The sequence below is a fragment of the Dermochelys coriacea genome, chromosome 25 (genome assembly GCF_009764565.3).
Source record: "Dermochelys coriacea isolate rDerCor1 chromosome 25, rDerCor1.pri.v4, whole genome shotgun sequence".
Taxonomy (NCBI): Eukaryota; Metazoa; Chordata; order Testudines; family Dermochelyidae; genus Dermochelys; species Dermochelys coriacea.
In genome coordinates, this window is record NC_050092.1 from 15,191,639 (window position 1) to 15,218,619 (window position 26,981).

The following is a 26,981-nucleotide window of genomic DNA, read 5'->3' on the forward strand; positions in this document are numbered from 1 at the left end:
GTTTGAAATACAGACAGTATAGAACCAATATTCATAACTTCAACTACAAAAATGATACACACATATAGACAGCACAATCATAACCAGCAAACCATAACCTTGTGTGAGACACCTTATTTGACCTCCTTTATTCAAGATTTGGTGCCACGCCAGGACCTTGGTTGCAACCATGTTCTATACGGTCCCAATTCAAGTCAATAACGTGACACCCCCCCCGCCCGCTCTCACATGTCTGGGTTTTGTCCCTTAGAATAAAGCCCCCCCCGCCCCAGCATCCAGAGGTGAGATGCATCCTCAGCAGCCGCAGGCACAGAGCCGGTCTGGGGGATGCTGCTCCTGCAGCGAGAGGCAGATCCCGCGCGGCCAGCTGCAGCAGGGACTGGTCTCTGCCTGCCAGCAACACCCTCATTTCCCTGATTTTCCGCCCTGTCTTATTGGCTTATGTGGGTTGGGCCCACTGGTCTAGAGGGTGGGCTTGCAGAACTACATGTCAGCTGGCATCTCCAGGCTGCACCCAGCTTGCACTCCACTGCCCATGACCCACTGCGGACACACACAGACTATGGGAAGTCCCAGCCCAAGGGGCCTTGCAGTCAGTGTCCACGCAGCAGTGTGGCTCTCCTGTAGCTAGAAGAAAAGGAGGACTTGTGGCACCTTAGAGACTAACAAATTTATTTGAGCATAAGCTTTCGTGAGCTACAGCTCACTTCATCGGATGCATCATCCTGTAGCTGCCATTCGTAGCCCTGCTCCCAAATGCCTGGGTTCGGCCTCCCCTCGGTTTGGACCTCACCTCCTGACCCAGCCCCCAAAACCCAACTCACACTCGGCCCCCGTATATTGACGCTGGCCGGAACCTGCCTGCAAAACTCCTCTGCTCCTCCCAGCCTCAGGCTTGGCCCTGCTCTGACCCTTGGTCCCAGCTGCCCCGTCAGGATCCTGACACCTGCTTCCTCCGATCAGTCAGTGCTCATGCCATCCGCCCGCTGCAGGACTCAGCCAGGCCCTTTGGGCGTGGGCAATGGAAGAGAGCCGGTATTTCCCAGAGTCCCTCATTGCCATGCCCCCCAGCAGTGCCCCGGAGCAGCTCCTCTCTCCTGGGCCCAAGCCCCCTGTGGGAGAATGAGCCTTGGGATGGTTAGACCCAAGGCCGCTAATGGCAGCGGCTGGGCACATGGCAGCAAGAATTCATGCTGTCAGCTCAGGTCGCTCTCTGCAGAAAAGCTCCATTCCTTTGAGCAGGGCTGGGTTCTCCTCAGGAAACGTGAATTTGTCTCTGATGCTCCTGGCCCAGCTAAAGTAAATACTTGAGCCTGGCCCCTGCGCAGTGCAGCACAATCCCAGCTCCCCTCCCGCAGCCTCGCCTGTCTCCTCCTTGGCGCTCGCCTGCGTGATTTATCCCTGAGCGCAGGCTTCCGCCGGGCTTCTGCCTTGATGCTCATCTCTTGTAGACTCCAAATTCCAGCCCAGCATCACCTGCCGCCCACAGCCCAGATCCCCCCAGCCTGGGCCCACCGCTCCTGCCAGCCCAGCACCAGACACTGCGAGGAAGCTGATGCCCAGGGGCAAGCCAGGCTGCTGGACATGAATGTGCGCCCACTCCATGCCAGGACTGTGGGCACCGGGCTGAGCCAGTCCTGCTGGACTGTGTCACTGCTGACCTTTCCCTAGTCTCGGCATAAGTTTCCAGCTTGTTGCTTTTAGTCCCGTCCCTGGGCCTCCACTCCCTTTTCACACTATAATCCCCCCATGCCCGGGCACGTGCCTCACCTAGTGCTATTCATAGTGCTGCTGCCCGAGAGGTGTGAGCCCGGGGCCGCTCTGTGCTACTGTACTGGCACTTGGCAAACGCACTCAGTGACAGCCCCTGCCCAACACGGCCTAGCCTCCTTCCCCCTCTCTTCTTACTCAAAAGCGGGACTTACTTATTTACCAGACTTTAGCCCTCTTCAAAGCCCTGCTCCTCCCGCCACTGCATCATTCTAGCTGTGCGCCTCCGAATCCCCCTCAGATTTCCCAGCCACCGTGTGGCCGAGGAGCCCAGAACCGAATGCAGGGGTCAAGGTCTGGGCATCCCTGGACCTGCATAGAGAGGGCACCGGATACCCTCCGGATCTGGGTATGGAGCATCTCTGCAGACAGAATTCACAAACACGTGGTCCTGTATTCTTAGGTATGGCGATAGCACCTGGGGGCCCCCATCCAGCCCCCCGAGTGTTGTGCAAACAGCACAGACCCAGGCCGGGCTGGGTGCAGTACAGTCACACACAAGACTGAGGCCCTGCCTGAGAGAACTCACAAGCTGGGATTGTGACAAGATGCAAATGGGAGGGTGGGAGGAGGCTGCTGCCTGGCTCTGCTCCACACCTGCTTGGTCGCTCTCAGATGGTTTATGCATGTTACTCTGTACAGCCCCGCTCCAGCAGTTTGGATCTGGGGGGGGGGTCTGATGGAGGGCAGTTGCGTGGCATCTGGGGCTGGACAGTGAGTTTTCCCCACAGTGGTTGGCTACCACGGAGAGCTGAGCTGTCCCTGCAGTATTTGGCTGCCATGCCACAGCTCAGGGAGAGGGCCCCATGTCCTGAATGCAGGGTGCAGAGCTGGGCTCCCCCTGGGGACTTGACAAATTTAACTGAAAGAAGCAACCGGCTATAAACTCAGCTCCTAAAACTAATCTCTGCCCCAGACTGACATTAGCCAGCGCTGCCGATTAGCCAAGGGAGCCTGGGGCGTCCAGAGTAGCTGTGTCCTTCCCCATGGGTGACACGGCCAGCCTGGGCCCTGGGAGAATAACAAGCACTGGCTTCAAAGGCTCCTCTCGCCCGTTGTCCAGTCAAGTGGCTGAGGAGCCAGGGGGCGCATGGGCAGGGCCGAGAGAGGAAAGGAGCCGGCAGCTCGGGGCCCCCCGAACTCCATGGCTTGGCTGGGTGGGAGCAGCGTGGAATATGCCTGCCGAGTGTATTTTTAGAGGGCTCTGGAGCGCATCATCCCTGACACCCGGGGGCTGTTCATCTTCTCCCCGGGCCTCCGGTGAACTGGGAAGGCCTGTGCTCTGTGCGGATTGATAGGAAACAGCTCGAGGCAGAGGAAGTGCGTTGCATTCCCCAGGGGAGCCTCACAGGGAGAAAGCCGGGCGCCTAGCCCAGCCTGGCATACATGCTCCAGCATGCAGCTTTGCCATTGGCGCTGCCCACCCGCCCCAAGCATCGCTGGCTCCCCACAGCCACACCAGGCGGCTCCCTGCACCGCTTGAGTCAGTGCAGACCCAGGGCAGGGCGCGGGGGGCTGGCTGTAGCTTTTGCTCCCTGCTGTGAGCTGCAGAGATTCGTCCTAGCCACTGCGGCTAGGTGGGTATTTCCTCCCGCGCAGGCTGCCTGCCTGCGACGCCCCAGTGCTATGGAGGGGCGAGCGGCCTAGGCCAGACTGGCTCTCCCCTCCCCGTGGAGGTCCGGATGGTGCTGTGTCAGCAGGGTAAAGGACACAGGCAATTTGCAAACTGAGTGCAGCCCCCGACCCGCCCAGGAATGGCACCTGCAGCTCTCCCTGGCCCTCTGGGGGCCTCTGTGCTGCTGGCCAACCTGGGGTCCCCTGAGTGGGTAGGGCCCTGGAGAGGTCCCCAACTCCCTGTAGCACTGAGCCAGGCAGCAGCAGCCACCACTTCTCATTGCAGGGCAGTGGATGGAGCTGGGGCCGGGAGGTGGAGCAGGGCTGAAGGGGGGGGCCGTGGAATCCAGGGCAGGAGGCAGATTGGGAGCCCTGGTGCCCTCCCGCCTGCATGTGGCTGCCGGCTGTGAGACTCCCCTGGAAGGTGCCTGCTCAGCCCCCAGTGCCTTGCTGGGGCTGCCGGGCTCTGACTCTCATGCTGGTCGTGCCCGCAGGGCATCAGACCAGTCACCACGAGGGTCCCTTCTGGCCTTAAGGGCACGGGAACCAGATCGCACAGGGTGGGGCCGGCTACCCCTGGGGGCTGAACACCCAGAGCAGGAGAAGCCACCTGTCCTTGCCCCCCACTCCACAATGCTCCCAATAACGGTTCAATGGCACCACCCCGTGGCCAGATGAGTTAGCCACAAGGACCCTGCAAGAGCTGGGGAGAGGTTTCCTGCCCTGCCTTTATGCCAGCCCGCTGGGGGATGGATGGGGGCTCTCCCAGCTATGCCTGGTAGATCAGTCACGTCGCCTCCATCACTGCCTCTGCCCAGGGCAGGACGGGGCTTGAGGCCCAGGGTCCATCTCCTCACTGGGGGCTGGGAAGGGGCAAAACGTCACATCCACAGTGCTCACCAGCTTGTGACTCTGCCCAGCCCCCTCACTCGGGCAGTGACCGTTTCCATCACACTCGCCCTCCCTCGGTGCTCACCTGCCACAGCCTGGGCTCTGCCGCGAAGCCGCAGGACCTGTGCTACACCCCCTGAGGAAGGCCGTGAGTGTGCCAGACCCCTCACCGCCAACACTGCTGCTCTGAGCCACCTTTCACCATCAACGGCAGCGATTAGAGACCGGAAAGGCCCCACTAGGTCTGGGGCAGCCCACGCTTTTGGGGTCTGTGCAGTGCTGTTCCCTACAACGTGCTTTCTGGGCATATCGCTGAGGGCTGCCCAGCCCGTGTTCTTTGGGGATTGTTCTTAGCTCTGGCTGATGCTTCGGCAATGATGAAATTATTCTTGGATAGATTTGGTAGCTCAGGGCCGCCTTTCTGGTGGGTCGGTGTGACCAACTGTTGGGCAGGTAAAGCGAGACGGGTTGTGACCTCAGGGCTGCATGCAAGGGCTTTAACGCCTGAAGCCACTGTGGCTGAAAACAACAGCGTGTGTGCGACTGTGACATATGGTGCTTCCACCTAATCCCCCAAGCCAATCGCCTGAGCCTTTGGCACAGGGCACTGGCCGGGCCTCAGGGACGGAGCGACGCCAGAGCTAGTTCCAGGCACTGCTGCCTGTTGGAGTGGGGGGGTCTCAGTGCTGCTGTGACATCACCGTGCAGCCTTCGTGCGAATAACGGCTCAGCGCTTCCCTTGGGCTCAGGTTAGTATAAATGGAAGTGAGTAGGGTCAGGGGCTATAGACCTCCCCAGACTAGAGAGAGGGTTGGAGGTAGGGCTCCCTGGCTACAGGCAAGGTTGGGATTTGTGGGGCCCCCATGGGTAGGATTAGGTTGCAGTCAATGGAGCTCCCCGGGTTAGGATTGGACCCCATAGAGCTCCCTGGGTTCAAGTTAGGGTTGGAGCTGGTAGAGCTCCCCAAGCTTGGGTGAGAGTTGGGATGTTTCCCCAAGCCAGGTGTCAGGGCGCAGGTGAGGCTTCCAGAGCTAAAGTTAGGGTTGAGGTCTGTAGAGTACCTGGGCCTGCACTTAGGATCGGGGCTGCTGAGGCACCCAGGACTAGGGTGTGGGCTGAGTCTGGAAGGCTGCCAGGGCCAGGGTTAGGAGTGGGTCCCATAGGGCTGCCCAGGTTCGGGATGGCACTGTAGGACTCCACAAGCTGGGGTGCAGGACAGGGCTGGGGAGGTTCCTTAGCTAGGGCAAGGATATGGGCCTGTCGGGCTCCCAGGCTAGCAGTAGGGTCATGGCCCATAGGCCTCCCTGGGGTAGCATTGAGATTGGGGCTGGTGACTCTGGTTGGGCTGGATTTAGGCTTGGGGTGCTGGGGCTCCCCAGGCTGGGGTTAGGGTTCATCCCTAGTGATTGCTGGGATTATATGGATCAAGGCATCTTGGGCTCACTGGGCTAGAATTTAATTTTGGGCTTCTAGGGCTTGGCAGCTGGGGTAGGGTTGCCAACTTTCTAATCGCACAAAACCTTCGTTTCAAGACAAAAACCCTGCCCTGAGGCCCCGCCCCTGCAACAAGGCCCCACCCCTTCTCCAAGGCCCCTTCCCTGCTCTCGCCATCGCTCCTCCCTCCATCACTCGCTCTCCCCCACCCTCACTTTCACTGGGCTGGGGCAGGGGATTGGTATGTGGGAGGGGGTGAGAGCTCCGGCTGGGGGTGTGGGCTCTAGGGTGGATCCAGGGATAAGGGGATTGGAGAACAGGAGAGGGCTCCAGGCTGGGGCAGAGGATTGGGGTGTGGGGGGGTATGGGCTCTGGCTGGGGGTGTGGGCTACGAGTAGGGCCAGAAATGAGGAGTTCAGGGTGCAAGAGTGGGCTCTGGGCTAGAGCAGGGGGTTGGGGGCAGGAGGGACTCCAGCTGGGGGTGTGGGCTCTGGAGTGGGGCTGGGGATGAAGGGTTTGGGGTGGAGGATGGGGCTGGGGCAAGAGGTTGGGGGGGCTGCAGGCTCTGGGAGGAAGTTTGGGTGTGGGAGGGGGCTCCGGGCTGGGGCTGGGAGTTGTGGTGCAGAAAGGGGTTTGGGGTGCAGGGTCCCAGCGGTGCTTACCACTCACACCTGCAGGTGCCGCCCCCGCAGCTCCCATTGGTCATGGTTCCTGGCCAATGGGAGCTGCGGAGCCAGCCCTCAGGGCGTGGAGCCCCCTGGCTGCCCATGTGCCTAGGAGCCGCAGGGACCTGGCAGCTGCTTCCCAGGAGCCACACAGAGCCAGGGGCCTGCCTTAGCCCCGGGCCCCCACTGCGCCACCCACCAGACCTTTAAAGGCCCGGTTGGCGTCAACGACCAGAGCCGCCAGGCTCCCTTTTCGACTGGGCGCGGCCCCTGAAAACCAGTCATCGACATGGGGCCGGGGTGGCTCGTACCACCGACCCGTGGGGGGTGACATGTGGGGCCGGGGAGCAGGGGGGGCGGCTCGTACCACCGACCCGTGGGGGGTGAACATGTGGGGCCGGGGAGCGGGGGGGGCGGCTCGTACCACTGACCCGTGGGGGGTGCCATGTGCTGCCAGGGGAGAGGCTGAGACCCAGTTCATACCACTGTTTCCTGCGGGGGTGGCATATAGCTTAGTGCTGGCTCGTACCACTGCCCGCTGGTGTGGAGGGGTGGCACGTCACGTGCCAATAACAGCCACTGCCTTAGAATCATAGAATAGAATCATAGAATATCAGGGTTGGAAGGGACCCCAGAAGGTCATCTAGTCCAACCCCCTGCTCAAAGCAGGACCAAGTCCCAGTTAAATCATCCCAGCCAGGGCTTTGTCAAGCCTGACCTTAAAAACCTCTAAGGAAGGAGATTCTACCACCTCCCTAGGTAACGCATTCCAGTGTTTCACCACCCTCTTAGTGAAAAAGTTTTTCCTAATATCCAATCTAAACCTCCCCCATTGCAACTTGAGACCATTACTCCTCGTTCTGTCATCTGCTACCATTGAGAACAGTCTAGAGCCATCCTCTTTGAAACCCCCTTTCAGGTAGTTGAAAGCAGCTATCAAATCCCCCCTCATTCTTCTCTTCTGCAGACTAAACAATCCCAGCTCCCTCAGCCTCTCCTCATAAGTCATGTGCTCTAGACCCCTAATCATTTTCGTTGCCCTTCGTTGTACTCTTTCCAATTTATCCACATCCTTCCTGTAGTGTGGGGCCCAAAACTGGACACAGTACTCCAGATGAGGCCTCACCAGTGTCGAATAGAGGGGAACGATCACGTCCCTCGATCTGCTCGCTATGCCCCTACTTATACATCCCAAAATGCCATTGGCCTTCTTGGCAACAAGGGCACACTGCTGACTCATATCCAGCTTCTCGTCCACTGTCACCCCTAGGTCCTTTTCCGCAGAACTGCTGCCGAGCCATTCGGTCCCTAGTCTGTAGCGGTGCATTGGATTCTTCCATCCTAAGTGCAGGACCCTGCACGTATCCTTATTGAACCTCATTAGATTTGCGGGGGCTAGGCCATCCCTGAGGCACCGGGCCCGCCGGCCGCCCTGGCAGGCTGGAGCTCGAGGCTGTCACTCAAAAGCTCACGGAGGCGCCGAGTGGGTGGCGCTTTCGTGCTGTCAATCATTAGCGCGAGGCTATCAGCGCGCACGATTGGGTAGGAGCCCGCCTCCTCCGGAGCCTGAGGGAGAAGCTCGGGACGGGTCGTCTCCGGACGTCACGTTCTCATCTGCATACCGGTCCCCGCCCCTTCGGAACGCTGGCGACGTCAGCCGGGCTCTGCAATTGCCGGGGCCGCGCGCGGTGCTGCTGCATTTGGTGCAAGAGGAGCCTGGCGAGCGCGACCTGCAGGTGAGCGCGCGCCCCGCCCCGCCCCGCCCCGCCCCCGCGTCCCCCTTGGCAGCCCCGCCCGGCCCCCCGCGTGCAGGGCGATAACCTTCATTTGACACCGGGCGGGGCTCGTGGCTGCACGGGAGGGGGGGCAAGCAGGGGGCTCGGTTCCTGCTGAAGGACGGAGGGTGGGGAGCTGGGTGCTTGGGGGCGCCCCTAGCATGGCAGAGCAATGGGGGGGCTGTGTGCACGACCCCCGTGGGTGATGCATGCGCACACACCTGCTCGCGGGGGGGTGCATGGGTCAGCGTTCTGCATCCATTTCCGTTTCTATCCGGCCTGGGGGAGAGAGCAAACGAGCTTCCGCTCTCCCCCCCCTTTCCACCTGCGCCGCGCATCTGGCGGGGGGATTGAGGGGAGCTGGGGTGCACGGGAATTCCTCGGCCTCCTACCTGGAGTGGGGGTGATGGGGCATTTTAGGGATTTGTATAAAACATATTGAAGGGTCGTTTTTGGAGCGAAGGCTGAATCTGTTCCAGTGATTTGCCAGGCTCTGCAAATGTGATTTCTCAGCTGGTAACGTGGGGAAACATATGGAGGTTCAGGGAACCGAACAGGGTCACTGAATATTTCTCTCTCTCGGCCCTAGGTGAGACATTTCTCTTGGTTGGTGCCAGGTCAGAAGATTTGACTGGGCCTCAAAGAATAACATAGACGTGGTGTTTGCAAGAGGAGCCATTCTGTGCATGCAGCCTTTTCTGCCAGTGTTGGGGGGGTGGGGGGTGTTCGCTGATGCAATCCAGAGAAAGCCTGTTAAATAAAATAACACTGAGCTGGTTAAGGACGGTTTAATATGAATGATTGATGGAAGGGCAGGGACTCTGAGGGCTGAATGGTACAGGCGGCTGAATAGCTTGAATCCATCTGCATCCACTCAACCCCTCGGTCTCTGGGTGACGGTCATTTATTAATACCTCCAATCAAGCATGCAACTTAGTTGGTTCCCGCTGTACAATGTGGTGGTGTATAAGGTTACTGCTTTGCTCTCATTTTCATGGGTGGTATAACTAACTTCACATGTGCCTAATGCTGCTTTTAAAACAGAGAGCAAAATGGATATGGGGGCCTGAGTGATTGTTTGCCTTGGCATCTATGCACTCAGTGACGTTTGCGTGGTGAAGGCAAACCAGTGACTGAGATGATCTGCCTACAATGATGGGTGTTTTGTGTTTCTTGGGTGATATTAAAGGATGAAAGTTCCAGAAGAACGCAGCTAGGGAGCAGGAGAAGAGCGCCCACTGCTAGGGCAGAAGCTTTTGGTGCAGACATACCACAAACCCTTTTCAGTCCTATTATCTCTACACTCCTCTCTACAGAGTAAAACTGCTCCCTCCCTCAGAAAAGCCCTAGCTAATGAAAGACACTCATTGCCCAGGTCCTAGGTACAGCCCAGCTCCATTGTTACCCCCTTCCTCACAACGTGCCTTGACTAGGTCAGTTTAATTCTCTGACTTTACCAACCCAAATGTGCCACCACACCAAGCTTTGCTCGTTAGTGCAGGGTCACTGGTGTCCATTACTTTACACCAGGACGCTGTGAGGTTACAGAGAATCTTGCCATAGACTCATGAAAAATAGAGGGCTTGGCCAGGCCAGGACTGAGCTCAACAGTGTGTTCTGGGCTTCCCTGTCCAAAGGCATTACAGAAATGGAGCCCACCTCCAGCCTGATCTGCACAGTCCCTTCTCTTGTGTCCCTTACGGTGGGGCTTGGGTCATGTGTCTCAGTTGGGCCTTAGCAGGAGAGAGATGCTTTTACTTGGGTGGCAAACACTAAGTCGTGGGGCAGCAGGGCTAGTGGGGAATCACCCTCCCTTTCACTGGAGTGCTAGCTCATTGCTGGGGTCTCCATGTGCCTGTCAGAGGAGGTGTGTGTTCCTCTGCATATTGTTTAATGCAGATGCTTGGAGACGGTATACAGTAAAGCTGCCTGTAGGTATTAAGAGTACTGTAATTAAAATGCATTGGAGGAGCTAGCTCACTTAGTGGCTGTCTTAATATAGCAATAAAATGTTTCTCTAAATATGAACTTGGTCCCCAAGGGCCAAATGACTAATATTATGTCGAGACCCATTATTTGAGTTAAATTGCATATTGTTAAAATGGGCTAAGTGATTTGCTGGATTGTATAGTTCCCATTGGATCTGGATTGATGGCAGATCAGCGGTGTAAACAGGATTTATTCATACACATGTTCGGAGGTTTTCTTCTGTTTGGCTTTAGAGAAATGGAGCAGGGATGATTTCTCGGAGGCTGAAAATTCTCTTGATTTTTTTTTTTTCCTGCCCCAAACTCTGAATTGTGCAGCTTATTAGGAAATGGCGTTCGGCTCGGTGCACCGTTAAGGCTTCCTGACTGCATATAACGGCATGACCATAGCTGCACTGTCCAGTACGTCCGACTGCTCCTTATTTGAGATGCTTTGGACTGGGGACAGCACTTGTAAAACAAAACTCTCCTCCTCTTGGCTGTTTGTAAGTTCAGTTTGATAAAGGGAAGCAGAAAGTGGCCATGTATTTCTGGGTGAGTTTTGCACTCAAAACTGAAGTTGTTCAACCTTTTGTCTTGTGCATCGTATGTACACCGCCTTGCGTACACGCTTGCCTCGTGTACTCTGTCTGTCGCCTTATTGCTTGAATATTAAGTGATCAGAGACTAAAGCAAAGGTACAACAATTTCTCAGGAAGTGCGATTAGAGAATCAAAGCAGGAGTCTGCCCAATAGTGACTGTGAATGAGGTTATAAGGACAGGTTTCAGAGTAGCAGCCGTGTTAGTCTGTATTCGCAAAAAGAAAAGGAGTACTTGTGGCACCTTAGAGACTAACAAATTTATTTGAGCATAAGCTTTCGTGAGCTACAGCTCACTTCATCGGATGCATTTGGTGGAAAATACAGAGGGGAGATTGATATACACACACAGAGAACATGAAACAATGCGTTTATCATACACACTGTAAGGAGAGTGATCACTTAAGATAAGCCATCACCAGCAGCGGGGGGGGGGGGGGAGGAGGAAAACCTTTCATGGTGACAAGCAAGGTAGGCCATTTCCAGCAGTTAACAAGAATATCTGAGGAACAGTGGGGGGGAGAAATAACATGGGGAAATAGTTTTACTTTGTGTAATGACTCATCCATTCCCAGTCTCTATTCAAGCCTAAATTAATTGTATCCAGTTTGCAAATTAATTCCAATTCAGCAGTCTCTCGTTGGAGTCTGTTTTTGAAGCTTTTTTGTTGAAGGATAGCCACTCTCAGGTCTGTGATCGAGTGACCAGAGAGATTGAAGTGTTCTCCAACTGGTTTTTGAATGTTATAATTCTTGACGTCTGATTTGTGTCCATTTATTCTTTTACGTAGAGACTGTCCAGTTTGGCCAATGTACATGGCAGAGGGGCATTGCTGGCACATGATGGCATATATCACATTGGTAGATGCGCAGGTGAACGAGCCTCTGATAGTGTGGCTGATGTGATTAGGCCCTATGATGGTATCCCCTGAATAGATATGTGGACAGAGTTGGCAACGGGCTTTGTTGCAAGGATAGGTTCCTGGGTTAGTGGTTCTGTTGTGGTGTGTGGTTGCTGGTGAGTATTTGCTTCAGCTTGGGGGGCTGTCTGTAAGCAAGGACTGGCCTGTCTCCCAAGATCTGTGAGAGTGATGGGTCCTTCAGGATAGGTTGTAGATCCTTGATGATGCGTTGGAGAGGTTTTAGTTGGGGGCTGAAGGTGAGGGCTAGTGGTGTTCTGTTATTTTCTTTGTTGGGCCTGTCCTGTAGTAGGTGACTTCTGGGTACTCTTCTGGCTCTGTCAATCTGTTTCTTCACTTCAGCAGGTGGGTATTGTAGTTGTAGGAATGCATGATAGAGATCTTGTAGGTGTTTGTCTCTGTCTGAGGGGTTGGAGCAAATGCGGTTCTATCATAGAGCTTGGCTGTAGACAATGGATCGTGTGGTATGATCTGGATGAAAGCTAGAGGCATGTAGGTAGGAATAGCGGTCAGTAGGTTTCCGATATAGGGTGGTGTTTATGTGACCATCGCTTATTAGCACCGTAGTGTCCAGGAAGTGGATCTCTTTTGCGTGGACTGGTCCAGGCTGATGTTGATGGTGGGATGGAAATTGTTGAAATCATGGTGGAATTCCTCAAGAGCTACTTTTCCATGGGTCCAGATGATGAAGATGTCATCAATGTAGCGCAAGTAGAGTAGGGGCATTAAGGGACGAGAGCTGAAGAAGCGTTGTTCTAAGTCAGCCATAAAAATGTTGGCATACTGTGGGGCCATGCGGGTACCCATGACAGTGCCGCTGATTTGAAGGTATATATTGTCCCCAAATGTGAAATAGTTATGGGTGAGGACAAAGTCACAAAGTTCAGCCACCAGGTTAGCTGTGACATTATCGGGGATACTGTTCCTGACGGCTTGTAGTCCATCTTTGTGTAGAATGTTGGTGTAGAGGCTTCTACATCCATAGTGGCTAGGATGGTGTTTTGAGGAAGATCACCGATGGATTGTAGTTTCCTCAGGAAGTCAGTGGTGTCTCGAAGATAGCTGGGAGTGCTGGTAACGTAGGGCCTGAGGAGGGAGTCTACATAGCCAGACAATCCTGCTGTCAGGGTGCCAATGCCTGAGATGATGGGGCGTCCAGGATTTCCAGGTTTATGGATCTTGGGTAGCTGATAGAATACCCCAGGTCGGGGCTCCAGGGGTGTGTCTGTGCGGATTTGTTCTTGTGCTTTTTCAGGGAGTTTCTTGAGCAAATGCTGTAGTTTCTTTTGGTAACTCTCAGTGGGATCAGAGGGTAATGGCTTGTAGAAAGTGGTGTTGGAGAGCTGCCTAGTAGCCTCTTGTTCATATTCTGACCTATTCATGATGACGACAGCACCTCCTTTGTCAGCCTTTTTGATTATGATGTCAGAGTTGTTTCTGAGGCTGTGGATGGCATTGTGTTCTGCATGGCTGAGGTTATGGGGCAAGCGATGCTGCTTTTCCACAATTTCAGCTCATGCACGTCGGCGGAAGCACTCTGTAGAAGTCCAGGCTGCTGTTTCGACCTTCAGGAGGAAGGTCTCCAACGAGAGACTGCTGAATTGGAATTAATTTGCAAACTGGATACAATTAACTTAGGCTTGAATAGAGACTGGGAATGGATGAGTCATTACACAAAGTAATAGTATTTCCCCATGTTATTTCTCCCCCCCCACCCCACCCCCCACTGTTCCTCAGATATTCTTTGAGTAGCAGTTGTGTTAGTCTGTATTCGCAAAAAGAAAAGGAGTACTTGTGGCACCTTAGAGACTAACAAATTTATTAGAGCATAAGCTTTCGTGAGCGAAATGCATCCGATGAAGTGAGCTGTAGCTCACGAAAGCTTATGCTCTAATAAATTTGTTAGTCTCTAAGGTGCCACAAGTACTCCTTTTCTTTTTTCAGATATTCTTGTTAATTGCTGGAAATAGCCTACCTTGCTTGTCATCATGAAAGGTTTTCCTCCTCTTTTCCCCCTTCCCCCCCCCCCCCCCCCCGCTGCTGGTGATGGCTTATCTTAAGTGATCACTCTCCTTACAGTGTGTATGATAAACCCATTGTTTCATGTTCTCTGTGTGTGTATATAAATCTCCCCACTGTATTTTGCACTGAATGCATCCGATGAAGTGAGCTGTAGCTCACGAAAGCTTATGCTCAAATAAATTTGTTAGTCTCTAAGGTGCCACAAATGCTCCTTTTCTTTTTGCAAATACAGACTAACACGGCTGCTACTCTAAAACCTGTTTCTCCTTTGCAAAGGGTGACCTTAGAACAGGGGAAGATGCAGCTCACCCACCTTGTCCGCTTCCATTGGCGGTAAAGGGAGAAAATTAGCATACCCACGTACTTAAATCTTGGAACTAGAAGCTTATGCTATTGTGCACCCTGGTACAACTCGGATCAAGCTGAATCTAGCCTCTGTGCTTTATAAACAGGGCTCGGAAATGTCACTGGAGATTTGAAGCGATTAGCCAGGGGCCAGCCTGCAAATCTGAGAAGGTGGGCGTCTGCAGGGTAGGCGGGCAACTCCCTGGCGTGAAGCAGTAGCCAACCCCCATTCCCTCCCTGGCTCTGGGATTCTTACCAATGAGCTGCCCCAGACCATGCTCAGGGCTCTTTCTCAGGTCTGGGTGGTAGGGATCTGGTAAATGTGAAGCTGCTGGAAGGGAGAAGGATCTGCCTGTCCGAAGAACCTCCTGCCTATGGCAAGGAGGGAGGTTTGTGCTATGCTGCTTCCCACAGCCATCTTGTTTTGTGCCCTCCCTACTGCAGATGACTGGAGCGGCCAACTTGAAATTGACATGGTTCTTCAGTTTCCCAGAGGAGCTGAGACTAAATACTTGAAACTAATTTCGTGCTGTTGCTGAAAAGAACTTTCCTGCAGCAGCAGAGGCAATGGAAAGGTCTGTCTGCAGATTCAGGAAGATGCTCCTGTATCCGTTCGTACTCTGCTCCAAGTTGCAAAGTTTATGGTTCTCTTTCCCCCTTCCACTTCCCCCCCCCCCAAGCTACTAAGGGTTACAGAGGGGTCAAGGGGTGGTCCCTGGTGAACTTTCTGAGACGTGGGGGTCTCCAATCAGCCTGTGAAGGCTTGCTGCGGGTTCTCCCTCTTAAGAAGCTCACAGCAGAGGGGAACAGCACCCTCCTAGGCCCTTCTGGCCTTGGAATCTACTGCAGGCATCTAGTGTCTCCCCCTGTTGCAAATGGGCCCAGGACTTCCCCAAAATCATTCCAAGAGCAGGTCTTTTAGCAAAACAGACAATCTTGATCATGTGTTCTCTCCTCCCAGTCCTCCACAGATGTGCTAGGGTAAGAGGAGCCGGGGTCCTGTGTGTGTGTGTGTGTGTGTGGGGAGCACAGGGGCCTAGGGATGGGCAGCAGGGCTGGAGCTGTTCAGCCCAGGAGAGTGATGACTCTAGTGAAGGTAATTGTCTCTTGTCCTCCCACGGGGGTCTGACGATGACATGTTTGAAGCTTAGCCATGGTGACCACCAATTCTTAATGTCTGAATTTACAAATGGCCTCTCTGCTTCACTTCTGTGTTGCAGAGCTAGTTGTCCTCTCTGTTGTGGTGTTTTGGGGGGAGGGATAGCTCATTGGTTTGAGCATTGGCCTGCTAAACCCAAGGTTGTGAGTTCAATCCTTGAGGTGGCCATTTAGGGATCTGGGGCAAAAATTGAGGATTGGTCCTGCTTTGAGCAGGGGGTTGGACTAGATAACCTCATGAGGTCCCTTCCACCCTGATATTCTATGATTATATGACATTTACGTTGCAATAGTCCCTCAAGGCCACAGCCAAGTTGGGCCCTGTTGTGCTAGGCGCTGTGCAAACACACAATCCCTGGAGAGTCGAGTTAAACTTTGCAGTCTGGCTCTGCAGGAAAAAGAGAGTGAGACCATGTCTGCACTGGGGGGGTGGCAGCCACGTAGCTATGGCCCATAGCCCCAGAGCGTAGATGCAGAGGGGTAAGGTCTGCAGAGCCTGGTGAAAAGCGCACACCCCGGAGCGATGTAGCCATGTCAACCTACATTTAAAGTGTAGCCCAGGCCTGAGGGTAAGAAGCTTACAGGAGGTGTGACTGCAGCACCGGCTGGTGTACCTGTGCTAACGTTAAATTAGCAAGCATGGCTGAAAATCGCAGTGAAGAAATGGCAGCCCAAGCTTCAGTGTGGGCCAGCTAATGAAAGTGTGTCCCCAGCGTGCATTGCACAGGTCGCGCCGAAGCCCTGCCTCTGCATTGTCATGGCTGTTGTAGCCAACTGGGCTCGCTAGATTCAAGCTGGCATGGTTGTGCCAACCCGGGCTGCCATCACACTGCCAGCTGCAGGGCAGGCCTACTCTTGGTGGGTTTTCAATGAGAACTTTGGGGGAACGTTTTCAGAAGTACCTAAGTCAAGCTATTTTTGAAAGTGATTTAGTCCCTTTAGAGTCTCATTGAAAGCGAATGGAATTTAGGCTCCAAGTGCATAAGTCACTTGAAAATAGGGCCTAGGCTCCTAAGCCACTTGGGCCCTTTTGACAATGTTGCCCTTGGTCTCTCGCTGACAAGTTGTGCTGCGCAGTGCTTGTTGGGGCTGATGATCCACAAGAGTGCCCCTGTTAAAAATGTTTAACAGCTCTTCATGTTTGATCACAACCAAGTCATCTCAGACCTGGGGATAGATCTCAGCTTGGAGAATCCGCTCCTTTTGTTACAAATAATAGACTTGACGAGCTTCAGTGAATGCCTTTGTTTTTAGGATGTCATAATTCGGGAGCTGCTTGTCCAATTCAGGAAAACTGGGGGGGGGGGAATTCTACCTTGGCTCTAATCCTAACCCACTAATATTGGGGCTGATATGACTTTAGAAAAGAGGATGTGTAGGGGGCACAGTTGGGTTTATAAGGGAAAAGGTACAGAGAAGGGCAACAAAAATGATCAGGGGGAGGGAACAGCTTCGCTATAAGGAGAGAGTAAAAATACGGGCTTATCAGTCTAGAAAAGAGACCACTAAGGGGGAATATGATAGAGGTCTATAAAGTCCTGAATGGTGTGGAGCAGTGGCTCTCAACCTTTCCAAACGACTGTACCCCTTTCATGAGTCTGATTTGTCTTGCGTACCCCCAAGTTTTACCTCACTTTAAAAACGACTTGCTTGCAAAATCAGACATGCAAATACAAAAGTGTCACAGCACACTTTTACTGAACAGTGGCTGACTTTCTCATTTTTATCATTTCATTATAAAATAAAACAATTGGAATATAAATATCGTACTCACATTTCAGTGCATAGGATATAGAGCAGTATAAACAAGTCATTGTCAGTATGAAATTTTAGTTTGTACTGACTTCACTAGTGCTTTTTATGCTGCTTGTTGTAAAACAAGGCAAATCTCTAGATGACTAGCTCAGTTCCTGGAGGATAGGTCCATCGGGGGCTATTAGCCAAGATGGTCAAGGATGCAAACCCATGCTCTGGGTATCCCTAAACCTCTGACTGCCAGACGCTGGGACTGGGCGATGGGATGGATCACTTGATTAATTGCCCTCTTCCACTCATTCCCTCTGACCCGTCTTGCCCCAACCACTGTTGGAGGACACTGGGCTACGTGGACAATTGGTCTGACCCAGTGTGGCCGTTCTTATGTTAAAATATCTTACTTTGTTTGCATGGTTTCGGCTGCTGCCAGCCCCCAGGCCGGTGGGATGCATGTTAGACCCAGTAGTGGAGGCCTGGCTTTGTAGTAGTTCAGACCAAGTGCAAGAACATCACAGCTGCATGGATCAAAGGCCCGCACTGGCTGGCTGCCTCAAGAAGGAAATTGGAACCTTATTTATTCATGCAAGCTGTTTGCTTCAAGGGTTTCTTTTGAGGAACCTTATATAATGGGAAAAACACCATGGTGCACTTGGACTGTTACTTCACAGGGAGCATTAATTTCTTGGGGGAAGGAGTTTGTCTCAGGACCTAGTAAATACAGATCTCCTGGATCTATTCTTGCATTCAGAGCTCTTGGGACCTCCCAGACCAACAGTGTTTGCTGGTCTGTCTGCCCTGCTGTGTCCCTGGAAAATCTAGTGGCACAGACCTGCCCTTGGTTCTCAGGAATTTTGCTCTGGGTTGTCCAGGACTCTCTCACCCTGCTCCTTCAGCCACATGCCTCTCCACATTCGCATAGCCTTATGGGGAAGGCTCTAGACAGAGTCTTGAGATCTGGGCTCGGTTCCTTGCTCTGCCCCAGAGGTTCAGTGTCACTGGGGTGGGGCTGTCACAGGCAGCTGAGAGAGTTCAGGCACCCAGTTCCCACTGAAAACCCAGGAGAGTTGGCCACTGCTAATCCTGCCCATAACCTCTCTGGGCTCAGTTGCCAACCTGCAAAATGGGGATTGTATTCCCTTTCTCCTGCCATGTGTCTGTCTTGGGCAGGGACTGTCTCTGTGTCTTTGGGCACCACTGGTCTAGGAATAGCGATGCTGGCGTTAGACCAATGATCCATCTAGCCCAATATCCATCTCTCACGGTGGCCAGTACCAGGTGCTTCTGGCAGTTGGAGGTTGAGGGGTACCTGGAGCATGGGGTTGCATCCCTGACAGTCTAACTCTCTAGTCCAGTTCTACTTTTCGCCTTCACAATGTACCAGGCCATGACCATGGGTTGTTCCATGGCTTGATGGTGTGCTGTGTGAAGCAATATTTCTGTTTGTTTGTTTTCAACATGTGACCCCCTAGCTTGTGTGTCACGTGAACAGATAAATAACGCTTCCTTATTCACTTTCTCCACACCAGTCATGTTTTCATTGCTTCAGTCACATTCCCCTCTCAGGCATCTCTTTTCCAAGCTGGACGGTCCCCGTCTTTGTAATCGCACATGGAAGCTGTTCCATCCTCTAGCAGTTTTTCTTGCCCTTCTCTGTACTTCTTCCCATTCTCATATATTTTTTTTGAGATGGGGTGACCAGAACTGCGCACACTATTCAAGGTGTGTGTGTACCATGGATTTATATAGTGGCCTTGTGATATTTTCTATTTTATGATCTATCCCTTTCCTAATGGTTCCTAACATTCTGTTCACTTTTTTGGCTGATTTTTCAGATTGAGCGGATGTTTTCAGAGAACTAGCCATGATGGTGCCAAGTTCTCCTCCTTGTGTGGTGACGGCTAATTTAGACCCCATCATTTCGTATGTATAGTTGGGATCATGTTTTCCAATGTGCATGACTTTGCACTTAGACTGAGTCTCAAGGTGCCATTTTGTTGCCCAGCCACCAGTTTTGTGAGATCCCTCTGTAATTCTTCGCAGTCAGCTTTGGACTTAATTATCTTGAGTAATTTTATATCGTCTGCAAATTGTGCCAGCTCACTGTTTACTCCCTTTTCCAGATCATTTATGAATATGTTGAACATTGTTGGTCCCCATACAGATCCTTGGGAGGGGCCCTGCTAGTGCAGGGATATCGCGCCATTTCCGTTAGAAGCCCCGAGGGGTCCTTGTTTTGGTTGACGCATGTGCTAGGAGTAGTTCACAGCTACATTAGCAGTTGAGGAGTTTGTGGCAGAGACCTGAGTTTGCTTTGTGCTGAAGCTGGGTGGACTCTCAGCCGAAGAGTCTGGGCTAGAGCTTGCCCTGGTTTAGCCCCTCCACGCTGGGGAGGAAGCAGGACTTGTGGCGCATGCTAAGTGTTGTGAACTGGAGCAAGGCACCAGACTCCAGCAGCTGGGAAGGAGGGAGACAAAGGTGGTGATGGACTGAGGAAGCAGAGGCCCTTGTGCAGGCACGGCTGAGAGCAGCGTTGCAGGGAAGAATTGGCCACATGCGTGTGGCTTCCCCAGGCAGGTAGCCGTAAGGCTCCTGCGAGCTGGGCTCCCGCTCAGTCTAGGACTCAGAGCGCAGCTGTGGGGGCTGCAGAGAGCTGTTCTGCCTGCACCGTAAGCCGCAGGGACTCCATGCAAAGGGCTGCTGTTTGGGGGCCTGTCTGTCAGACCTTCCATTTTCCCAATGGTCTCTTTCCTGCCCAACTGAACCTGGGGAGCAGAGTTGCCTCTTTCCACACACAGAGGCTGTGCACAGTGCTACGGACCCGGCATTCTCCACTCGCAGATGCTGCTTGCTGCATCTCCACCAGCTGTTCAGACCCTGAATATCCATCGCTTGCCAGCAACAGGCTTCAGAAACGTCGTCATGAGTCTGGATCCCTGACAGCTCTGTGGGGCTCGGTCCTGTTTGCACTGGCACAGAACTGCTGCCACACCTGGAATGGACTGGCCCCCATGCTGCCCATCCCCCCAAGGGCCCTGGCCTGAATGTGCTGTGGGGCTCGAACTCCCCTTAGCGAGGCGGGGGGGGGGGAGTAGCGGACACCAGCTGCCCATGGTGTTCTGCCTGCTCACTGGATAATCAAAGGGCATCAGTCTTCAGGACTGTCCCCCTACCCCCCCCCTCCCTCGGCACCTCTCATGAGCCCTGGCAGGGGCTGCAAGGATCGCAGCAAGGGCAGCCTGAGCCTTTGGCTAAGTCAAAGGGGCGAGGGGGAAACGCAGTATTGTCTAGGCCCCTCATACTGGCCCCTTGCAGACAAAGTGCAGGAAGGTCTGGGGAGAGCAGTGGCATTGCCTGGGGGCCTGGAGGGGCTGAGCTCTGAGGGGATCGGGAAGGAACGCTGCCTAGTTCGGCCAAGCAGCAGCAGCCTACGGGGTTCGATGGGGCGCTTTGCTGAGGGCAAGGCCAGGGGGACGGAATGAAGATGCAGAGACTCAAGGTGGGTAGCAGGAAGGCGTTAGGCCGTGATGGGGCTCTCCAGGGTGGGATGAGGGGAGCTGTGCCTAGAGTCATACAGCCTTGTTCTGGGTACTGCCCTGGGGAGCAGGCTGTAGGAGCAGCCTTGTGCTGGCTGGGTGATGGGTTGGGTGGAATAGGCCTCTTCCCCCTCGTTGACTTCTGGGTGTAACGTACCCCGAGTGTGTGCTGGGACAGAAAGGGAGCCCGGGCCTCTGGTCTGCTGGACCTCGCGGCTTCCGGCTTATGAACAGGGCAGGGAGATCCTGTGGAATAGCTAGATCTGGGTGAGGCTGGATCAGAGAGCCCAGCTGGCTTGGGGCTGGTGTCCTCTGCCAGGCCCAACTTCCTGCATCAGCTGCATTGGTGGGTGGCATGTGCTGTGATCATCCTCAGCTGCCAGTGGGGAAATGTGGGGCAGGGCCCAGGCTCAGGCAGGGCTGGGGTCTCAGGGTTATCCTAAAACAGCATGGCAGAGAGGAGCATGTTTAAAATCCGACCAATCCATTCTGGGTGTGTGTAGACCTGGATTCTGTTCCCAGCTCTCTGGTCACTCCGCCCCCGCTGAGAAACCTTGTGCCTTTGTTCCAGGGTGTTGGACGCTGCAGTACTCCATTGCGAATGACACCAGATACAACCCACAGGAAGGGCACCCCCATGAGCCTCCCCATTGCAGGGCAGAAAGGGTGGGCATATCTGGGTGCCATTTCTGGTGGTTCACGCTGCCTGCCCATGTTACTGCACCCAGAGGGTTGATGGGGGTGCGATACTGCATGATGTGGCCTCGCTCTGACCTCCCAGAAGCTGATGGTGGGGTCTCTCTGGGTCTGCGCGGGGAGCAGCCACCCTGGTGGCTTCATGGGGCCGAGCATGCCTGAATCCCCCAGGGAGCATGTACCCCACCAGCCCAGCTCTGCTGTATGCTTCCCTTTGCAGATGGCTTCTGCTACCGACTCCCGCTATGGCCAGAAGGAATCCTCGGATCAAAACTTCGACTACATGTTCAAGATCCTGATCATCGGGAACAGCAGCGTGGGGAAGACCTCATTCCTGTTCCGGTATGCTGACGACTCCTTCACTCCCGCCTTCGTCAGCACCGTGGGCATTGACTTCAAAGTCAAAACCATCTACAGGAACGACAAGCGCATCAAGCTGCAGATCTGGGTAGGGGCTGTGGTTGCAGCAGGCGCTGGGGATTGTGGGATGCAGTGCGGTGGGCTCTGTGCTGCTGTATGTTGCAGGAGATGTGCACTGAAACCTCCCTGGCCCAGCCAGCTGCTCCAGGGCTGGGGTGATAACCCAGAGTCCTAGCCAGGCCTCAGTCCGGGGAGTCCTGTTCGGCCACCCTCAACTTCCCTGCGGCTTAGACTGGCCCCCCGGCCTTAGCTGCTGCGTGGTGTGCCTGGCACAGCGCAGCTGGTGTGTTCTCTCCAGGCTGTCAGTGGGCACCATGGGATCAGTGCTTGCTGGGGGAGATGTTCACGAAGTGGTAACCAGCCCGGAGTGTGTTCCGAAGGGCAGACATCACGTGGGTGACGCTGGTTCTGGTTTCTTTAACGCTCTTTCCCCACAAGACACAGGTTGCTAACTAACCACTTCCACTAAGCATGAGCATCCTGCATCTGCAGCTAGCCCCGTGGCGGCCTGGCAGAGTGGCCCTCAGAAGAGGGGTCCTGGTGTGCTGTGTGCACACTGGGACTGGGGTCTGCGTGGGCAAGCGGCGGTGAGAAGAGGATTGGACAAGTGATGGCTGTGGCCATGCTGTCTCCTAGAACCTGAGCACCCTGTGTAGGCTCAGGGCTGTTTTAAAGCCCAGCTCTACAGCATGGCCTTTCCCAGCTCGCCGCTGGAGAGAAAGCCTGGCCTGCTCCTTGCTCTGCACCCAGGCTGTCAGCGCCACCTTGATTCACCTTGCCCCCACACACCCACCCACACAGCCTCTGGAAGGAGCCGTTAGCCCAAGGCCTTGGCTCCAGAACGCTCAGAGGTGGCCTCACGCTCCACAGCACCGTGTGCTGACAGGCACCCTGCCTCCCCGGGCACAGAGGAGCCCGTAACAGTCTCAGCAGCAGAGATGAAGGAGCAGCCGGAGTGACAGATTTAGCTGCGGTGGCTTTGCCCTTGTTCCCGTGGGATGTAAATGCGGCTGCTTGGCTCTGCTGCCGCAGCGATGAAAGGCTCTGGGTGGTGGAACCAGAGAAGCGATGAGTCTGGTGACTCTTGGAGGGTGGGGAGGAGTCTCTTGGGAACACGTGCCAGTTCCCAGCCTAACGAAGCCGCTGCCTGGGAGGGCAGAGTGGGGGTTAATTTTCAGGAGAGCTGAGTTCAGGGTTCTTTGCTGGGGCTGCGTTCAGCTCCCCCATAAGCATTGCAGGCAGCAGAACGGTCCCTTGCTGGGAGGGGAGCCCCTGTCTGACACTGAACCGCTTCAGGGCTACTGTTTGAACATTGGGGCACGTGGGGTGGGGGGGCAGTTCCAGGGGTGTCCCTGCCCCTGCCTGCTGGGCTTTGCCCTGTAAATTCTGTGGCTTCCTCTTTTCTTCCCTGGGTTCCTCTGGTCTGTCCGTCCTCTGTCAGGCTCCAGCCTTGCTTCAGGCTGCTCCTTGCAAACTCAGTGAGCTGGGCTGTTCATGCAGACGTGTGGCTAATCGCAGCCTGGGCTCTACCTCGGGGAACTGCAGGCCTTAGCGACTCCACAGCCTGACTTCTGACCCTCTTCACCGCCACAGCTGGTCCTCTCCCTCCAGCAGGTCCTGTGTCGGCTTAGGGCACCTGTGCTGGGCACCCCACTCCCACAGGCTCATCTGAAATGAAGAGCTCCCCCTTCCCATTAAACTGCAGGCGCATGAGAGGCTGGTATGTCGGCAGTACCTGGCCTCTCCCTACGGGGCTCCCTGGACAGGACAGTCCCAGCCCCTATTGGCCGATCTGCAGCCGAGCCCCACTTGGGTCCTGCTCCTCGGCATTGACGTGATCCTGGCAAGGCAGTTGGCATCTGCTGTCAGTGCCTCCCAGCATGCCCTGCAGCCAGGGGTGCCCCAAAGGGAAAGGGTAGATCTGCAGGGAATTTGGAAATGCCTTGGTTGGAAGGCCGCACCCCTCTCTACTTGCTGCGGTGGCTGAGGGGAGCGCAGGAGCTGAAAGCATGCGCATACGGGGGCAGGGCACTTTAGCAGGAGGCGTGTGCATGCGGGGGGAGCTGTGGCATCCCGAAGCACATGGGTGGGATGCATCAGCAATGACTGGAGCCTGGGCAGGGGCGGTTGGGGTCCGTGGGATGTCAGCAATGGCTGGAGGCCTGGGGCAGGGGCTCTGGGGGTCCGTGGGGCGAGGGGTGTCAGCAATGGCTGGAGGCCTGGGGCAGGGCTGTGGGGATCCATGTGGCGGGGGGTGTCGGCAATGGCTGGAGGCCTGGGGCAGAGGCGGTGGGGGTCCGTGGGGCGGGGGGTGTCTGCAATGGCTGGAGGCCTGGGCAGGGGCGGTGGGGGTCCGTGGGGCCATGGAGGAGGTGTCTGCAGGCATCGCTCTGACATTTGCTGGGCCCCAGCCCTGCACGCGGCTGCACCAAGGGCAGGGCTGGGAAGGGAGGGTTCCTGGGCCCACCAGCTCTGGGTGCAAGAGCCGCCCGCGGGAGGCAGCAAACCACTGCCCGTCGCTGGAGCTGGGCGCGCAGCGTGGGACCAAGGCTCCCTTGGCACGGGTTGCCATGGTGAATCGCAGGCAGCTCCACTGCTGGCCTGGCTGAGCCTCCCAGCTGGCCTGGGAAAGCCCAGCGACGGAGTCACGGTTCCTCTTCCCCCTGCTCCTTGGCAGGGCTCCCTGGAGGCCCCGTCCCCCTCCCCACTCCCATGGCACACGCAGGGTTGCTTGGGTGTGATCTCACTGCCGGGCTTGGGAGGGGATGTGTGGGAGAGGCGCTCTGCCGTGTCCTGCACTCTCCCAGCCCAGGAGATGCCATATGGGGCGGGGGGGGGCACTGGCCTGGCCCTAGATCATTCTGGGTGGGGGTCAGCAGCCCTGGGAGAAAGTTCCAGAGACTTGGCTAAACATTGGATTTTCTTTCTTTAAATCTCAGAGGCAGGATCCGTCTCCTCCCGTCTCGCAGTGCTGGAGCTCCGGGGCCTGGGCGGGGGGTGCACGGAAGTTAGGGTGGGTTCCCACGTCCTTCCTGCTGCTCCCAAGTGACCCTGCTCTGGTCTCCCCAGGACACTGCGGGCCAGGAGAGGTACCGGACCATCACCACCGCCTACTACCGGGGGGCCATGGGCTTCATCCTGATGTACGACATCACCAACGAGGAGTCCTTCAACGCCGTGCAGGACTGGTGAGCGGGTGGCTCTGAGGGCACTGGGAAGGGAAAGCAACACTGAGCCTTGGCGCTGCGGTGCTGGCGTCTCGTTAGCAGAGCCAGTGAGGATGGGGGAGAGGGGGAGGGAGCCTCTCCATCGTGCAGAGCCAGCTTCTCACTGCCGTCACTTTAGCCATGCTGGGACCCGGCAGCCAGGCCACTCAGCAGGTGTCTAACTGCGCTTCTGCCCAGCCCCAGCCCCGAACACACCAGCTGGACAGTGTAGCCGGGACCCCTGCCGCAGGCCACGTCTGCATGCCCACGGACTGTGGTCCTGCTGGGAGCACTCCCTGCGCATGACGGCTCTGAGGACAGCACAGACTCTCTGCCGCCAGCTGGTCACCAGCTGCCCTCTAGGGCCTGCTCCACTGCAGAACTGTGCTCCTAAGGGGCTGCTATCTTCTCGAAGCATGCCAAGATGTTCCCCCACTTACAACCTTCCTCTGCTAAGGAAACTCCCCCCCACATGCACACTTGGTGCCTGCACCCCCTGCCTCCTTCTAGGGCTGCAGCTTGGACTCTGCACCGCTGCTGCTGGCTGTCTTTCCGCTGCAGCCCCCCCAACCCCATTTGAAGTGGGTGTTTCCTATGTCTGTGTAAATACATCTCTGTGGGGTGGAGCCGGCCTGGCCTGGCCTGCTATGCCCCCAGCTCTTGTCGCCCAGAGACAGGGCAAGATTTGCTGCCTGGAGCTTCTCCGTCCCCTGTGCACTGCGATTCCTGGCCTCTGCCCAGGTGTGAGGGGACAGGGGCTGCTTGGCTTGGTGCTTTCACGCCTGCAGCTGTAATGCAGCCAGCATGGCTCCCCTCACAGGGTGGTCCCCAGCCTTGAGTACTGTGCTGTCAGCAGTCTGGCTAATAATCAGGAACACTTCTGCAGCAGGCCGGGAGAGCTGCCCTGAGCCAAGTGCCAAGGTGCCCCAAGCAGCCACTGACAGGCCATGTCCATGGAACTAGTCCTTGCTCCAAGTGTGAGAGCTGGAATCTGGGACGGAACGTGTCCCGTTGGTACTGAGCCTGGCTGGCTGTTCGGGCCGCCTGCTCCCTCCCCAATGCAAGACTGAAACGGCCCCCGAGTGCATTCAGAGAGGGTCCTGTCAGTCTAGCATGGCCTGTTTCCCACTTCCCCAGACTCTGCTTTCAGCCCTGGATCACTGGGAATCTCTCAGAAATTCACCCTAGTGCCCTCCCCTCCCTGATGTTGCCCAGACCTGCTGTGTAACTGGAGAGTCCCACGTACGTGCACAGCTCCTGGCCTTTAACTGAGCCTGTGCTGGGCCCTGCCAGCCCGTTCCGAGTATCTCGCACTGCTGATGGCAGGCTGCCTGGCTCTGGCTGTTGGTGACGGGGTCCAGAGCTCTCCCCCCCAAGAGGCTGGTTCCCAGATGGGCAGTGACCGAAATCGTTTCCCACCCACTGACACTTGGTGCCCAGGTGCAGAGAACAGGTGGCATGTTTTCAGCACACTCGCACTCAGCCCCCCAGGCATGCCCCTCCTGGCAGTCTCTGCAGAGAAGCTGAAGCCCTGGATACCCCAGCTGTGCACGCTAGGGCGGGGGCAGGCAAGTCGCAGAGTGGTTTGTGGGAGGAGGGAGCCTGCTTGCTCTGTTGCTATTCTGTACTAGCCATGGGGTGCCCAGGCTGCTCGTCTGGCCCCTGCTCCCAGCTCTGGGGTTGAGCTTGTCTGCTGTCCCCATCTCCCCACTTCCTCTGCTCCCCTGTTCTCTGTGCACTGACCACCAATGCATCTTGCGACTGGTTTCTCTTGCCATTAGCTCTCTCTTTAGGTCTCTTCCTGCTTTGCTGGTTTCTTCACACTCTGTGGCTGCATCTGGGGTGGATCTCTGACGTGGCCTCTGGCTGTCCGGCTTTGATGGCTTGTGTTAAATGGGGTGAAGGCGAAACTTCTCTGCTAAGAGGCTGGGGGGTGAAGGCCTCTTGCCACTGACCCAGAGAACCAGGCTTCAATCTCTGGCTGGGATCTGGGACTCTTGGCCCAGAGTCTTTAAAAGTATTGATGAGCTGCTGTGCTCAGCACTGCAGTGCCTAACTGATTTAGGAGCCTAAATCCCATTAACTGTCAATGGGATTTTGGCTCCTAATGCCTGAATCACTTTTGAAAATGAGCTAAAGGCTCCTAAATCAAGTTAGGCATTGCAGCACTGAGCACAGCACTTTTGACAATCTGGGCCTTTGTCTATAACC

At 55.4% G+C, this 26,981-nt stretch overlaps 1 protein-coding gene across 3 annotated transcripts in view; it reads left to right on the forward strand.

Moving 5' to 3' along the window:
- Nucleotides 1–7,871: 7,871 nt before the first annotated feature.
- RAB3A (RAB3A, member RAS oncogene family) overlaps nucleotides 7,872–26,981 on the forward strand; it is a 31,638-nt gene continuing 12,528 nt past the window's right edge. Inside the window, exons 1-3 of one of the 3 annotated variants that reach the window (XM_038384041.2) lie at nucleotides 7,872–8,110; nucleotides 21,365–21,592; nucleotides 24,634–24,752. In XM_038384041.2, the coding sequence (XP_038239969.1) occupies nucleotides 21,365–21,592; nucleotides 24,634–24,752 (347 nt within the window). In that variant the 5' untranslated portion in view covers nucleotides 7,872–8,110. Of the gene's footprint in view, nucleotides 8,111–8,208; nucleotides 8,739–21,364; nucleotides 21,593–24,633; nucleotides 24,753–26,981 lie in introns of those variants that run through there. The other 2 variants (XM_043502556.1, XM_038384042.2) reach the window with 2 other exon arrangements.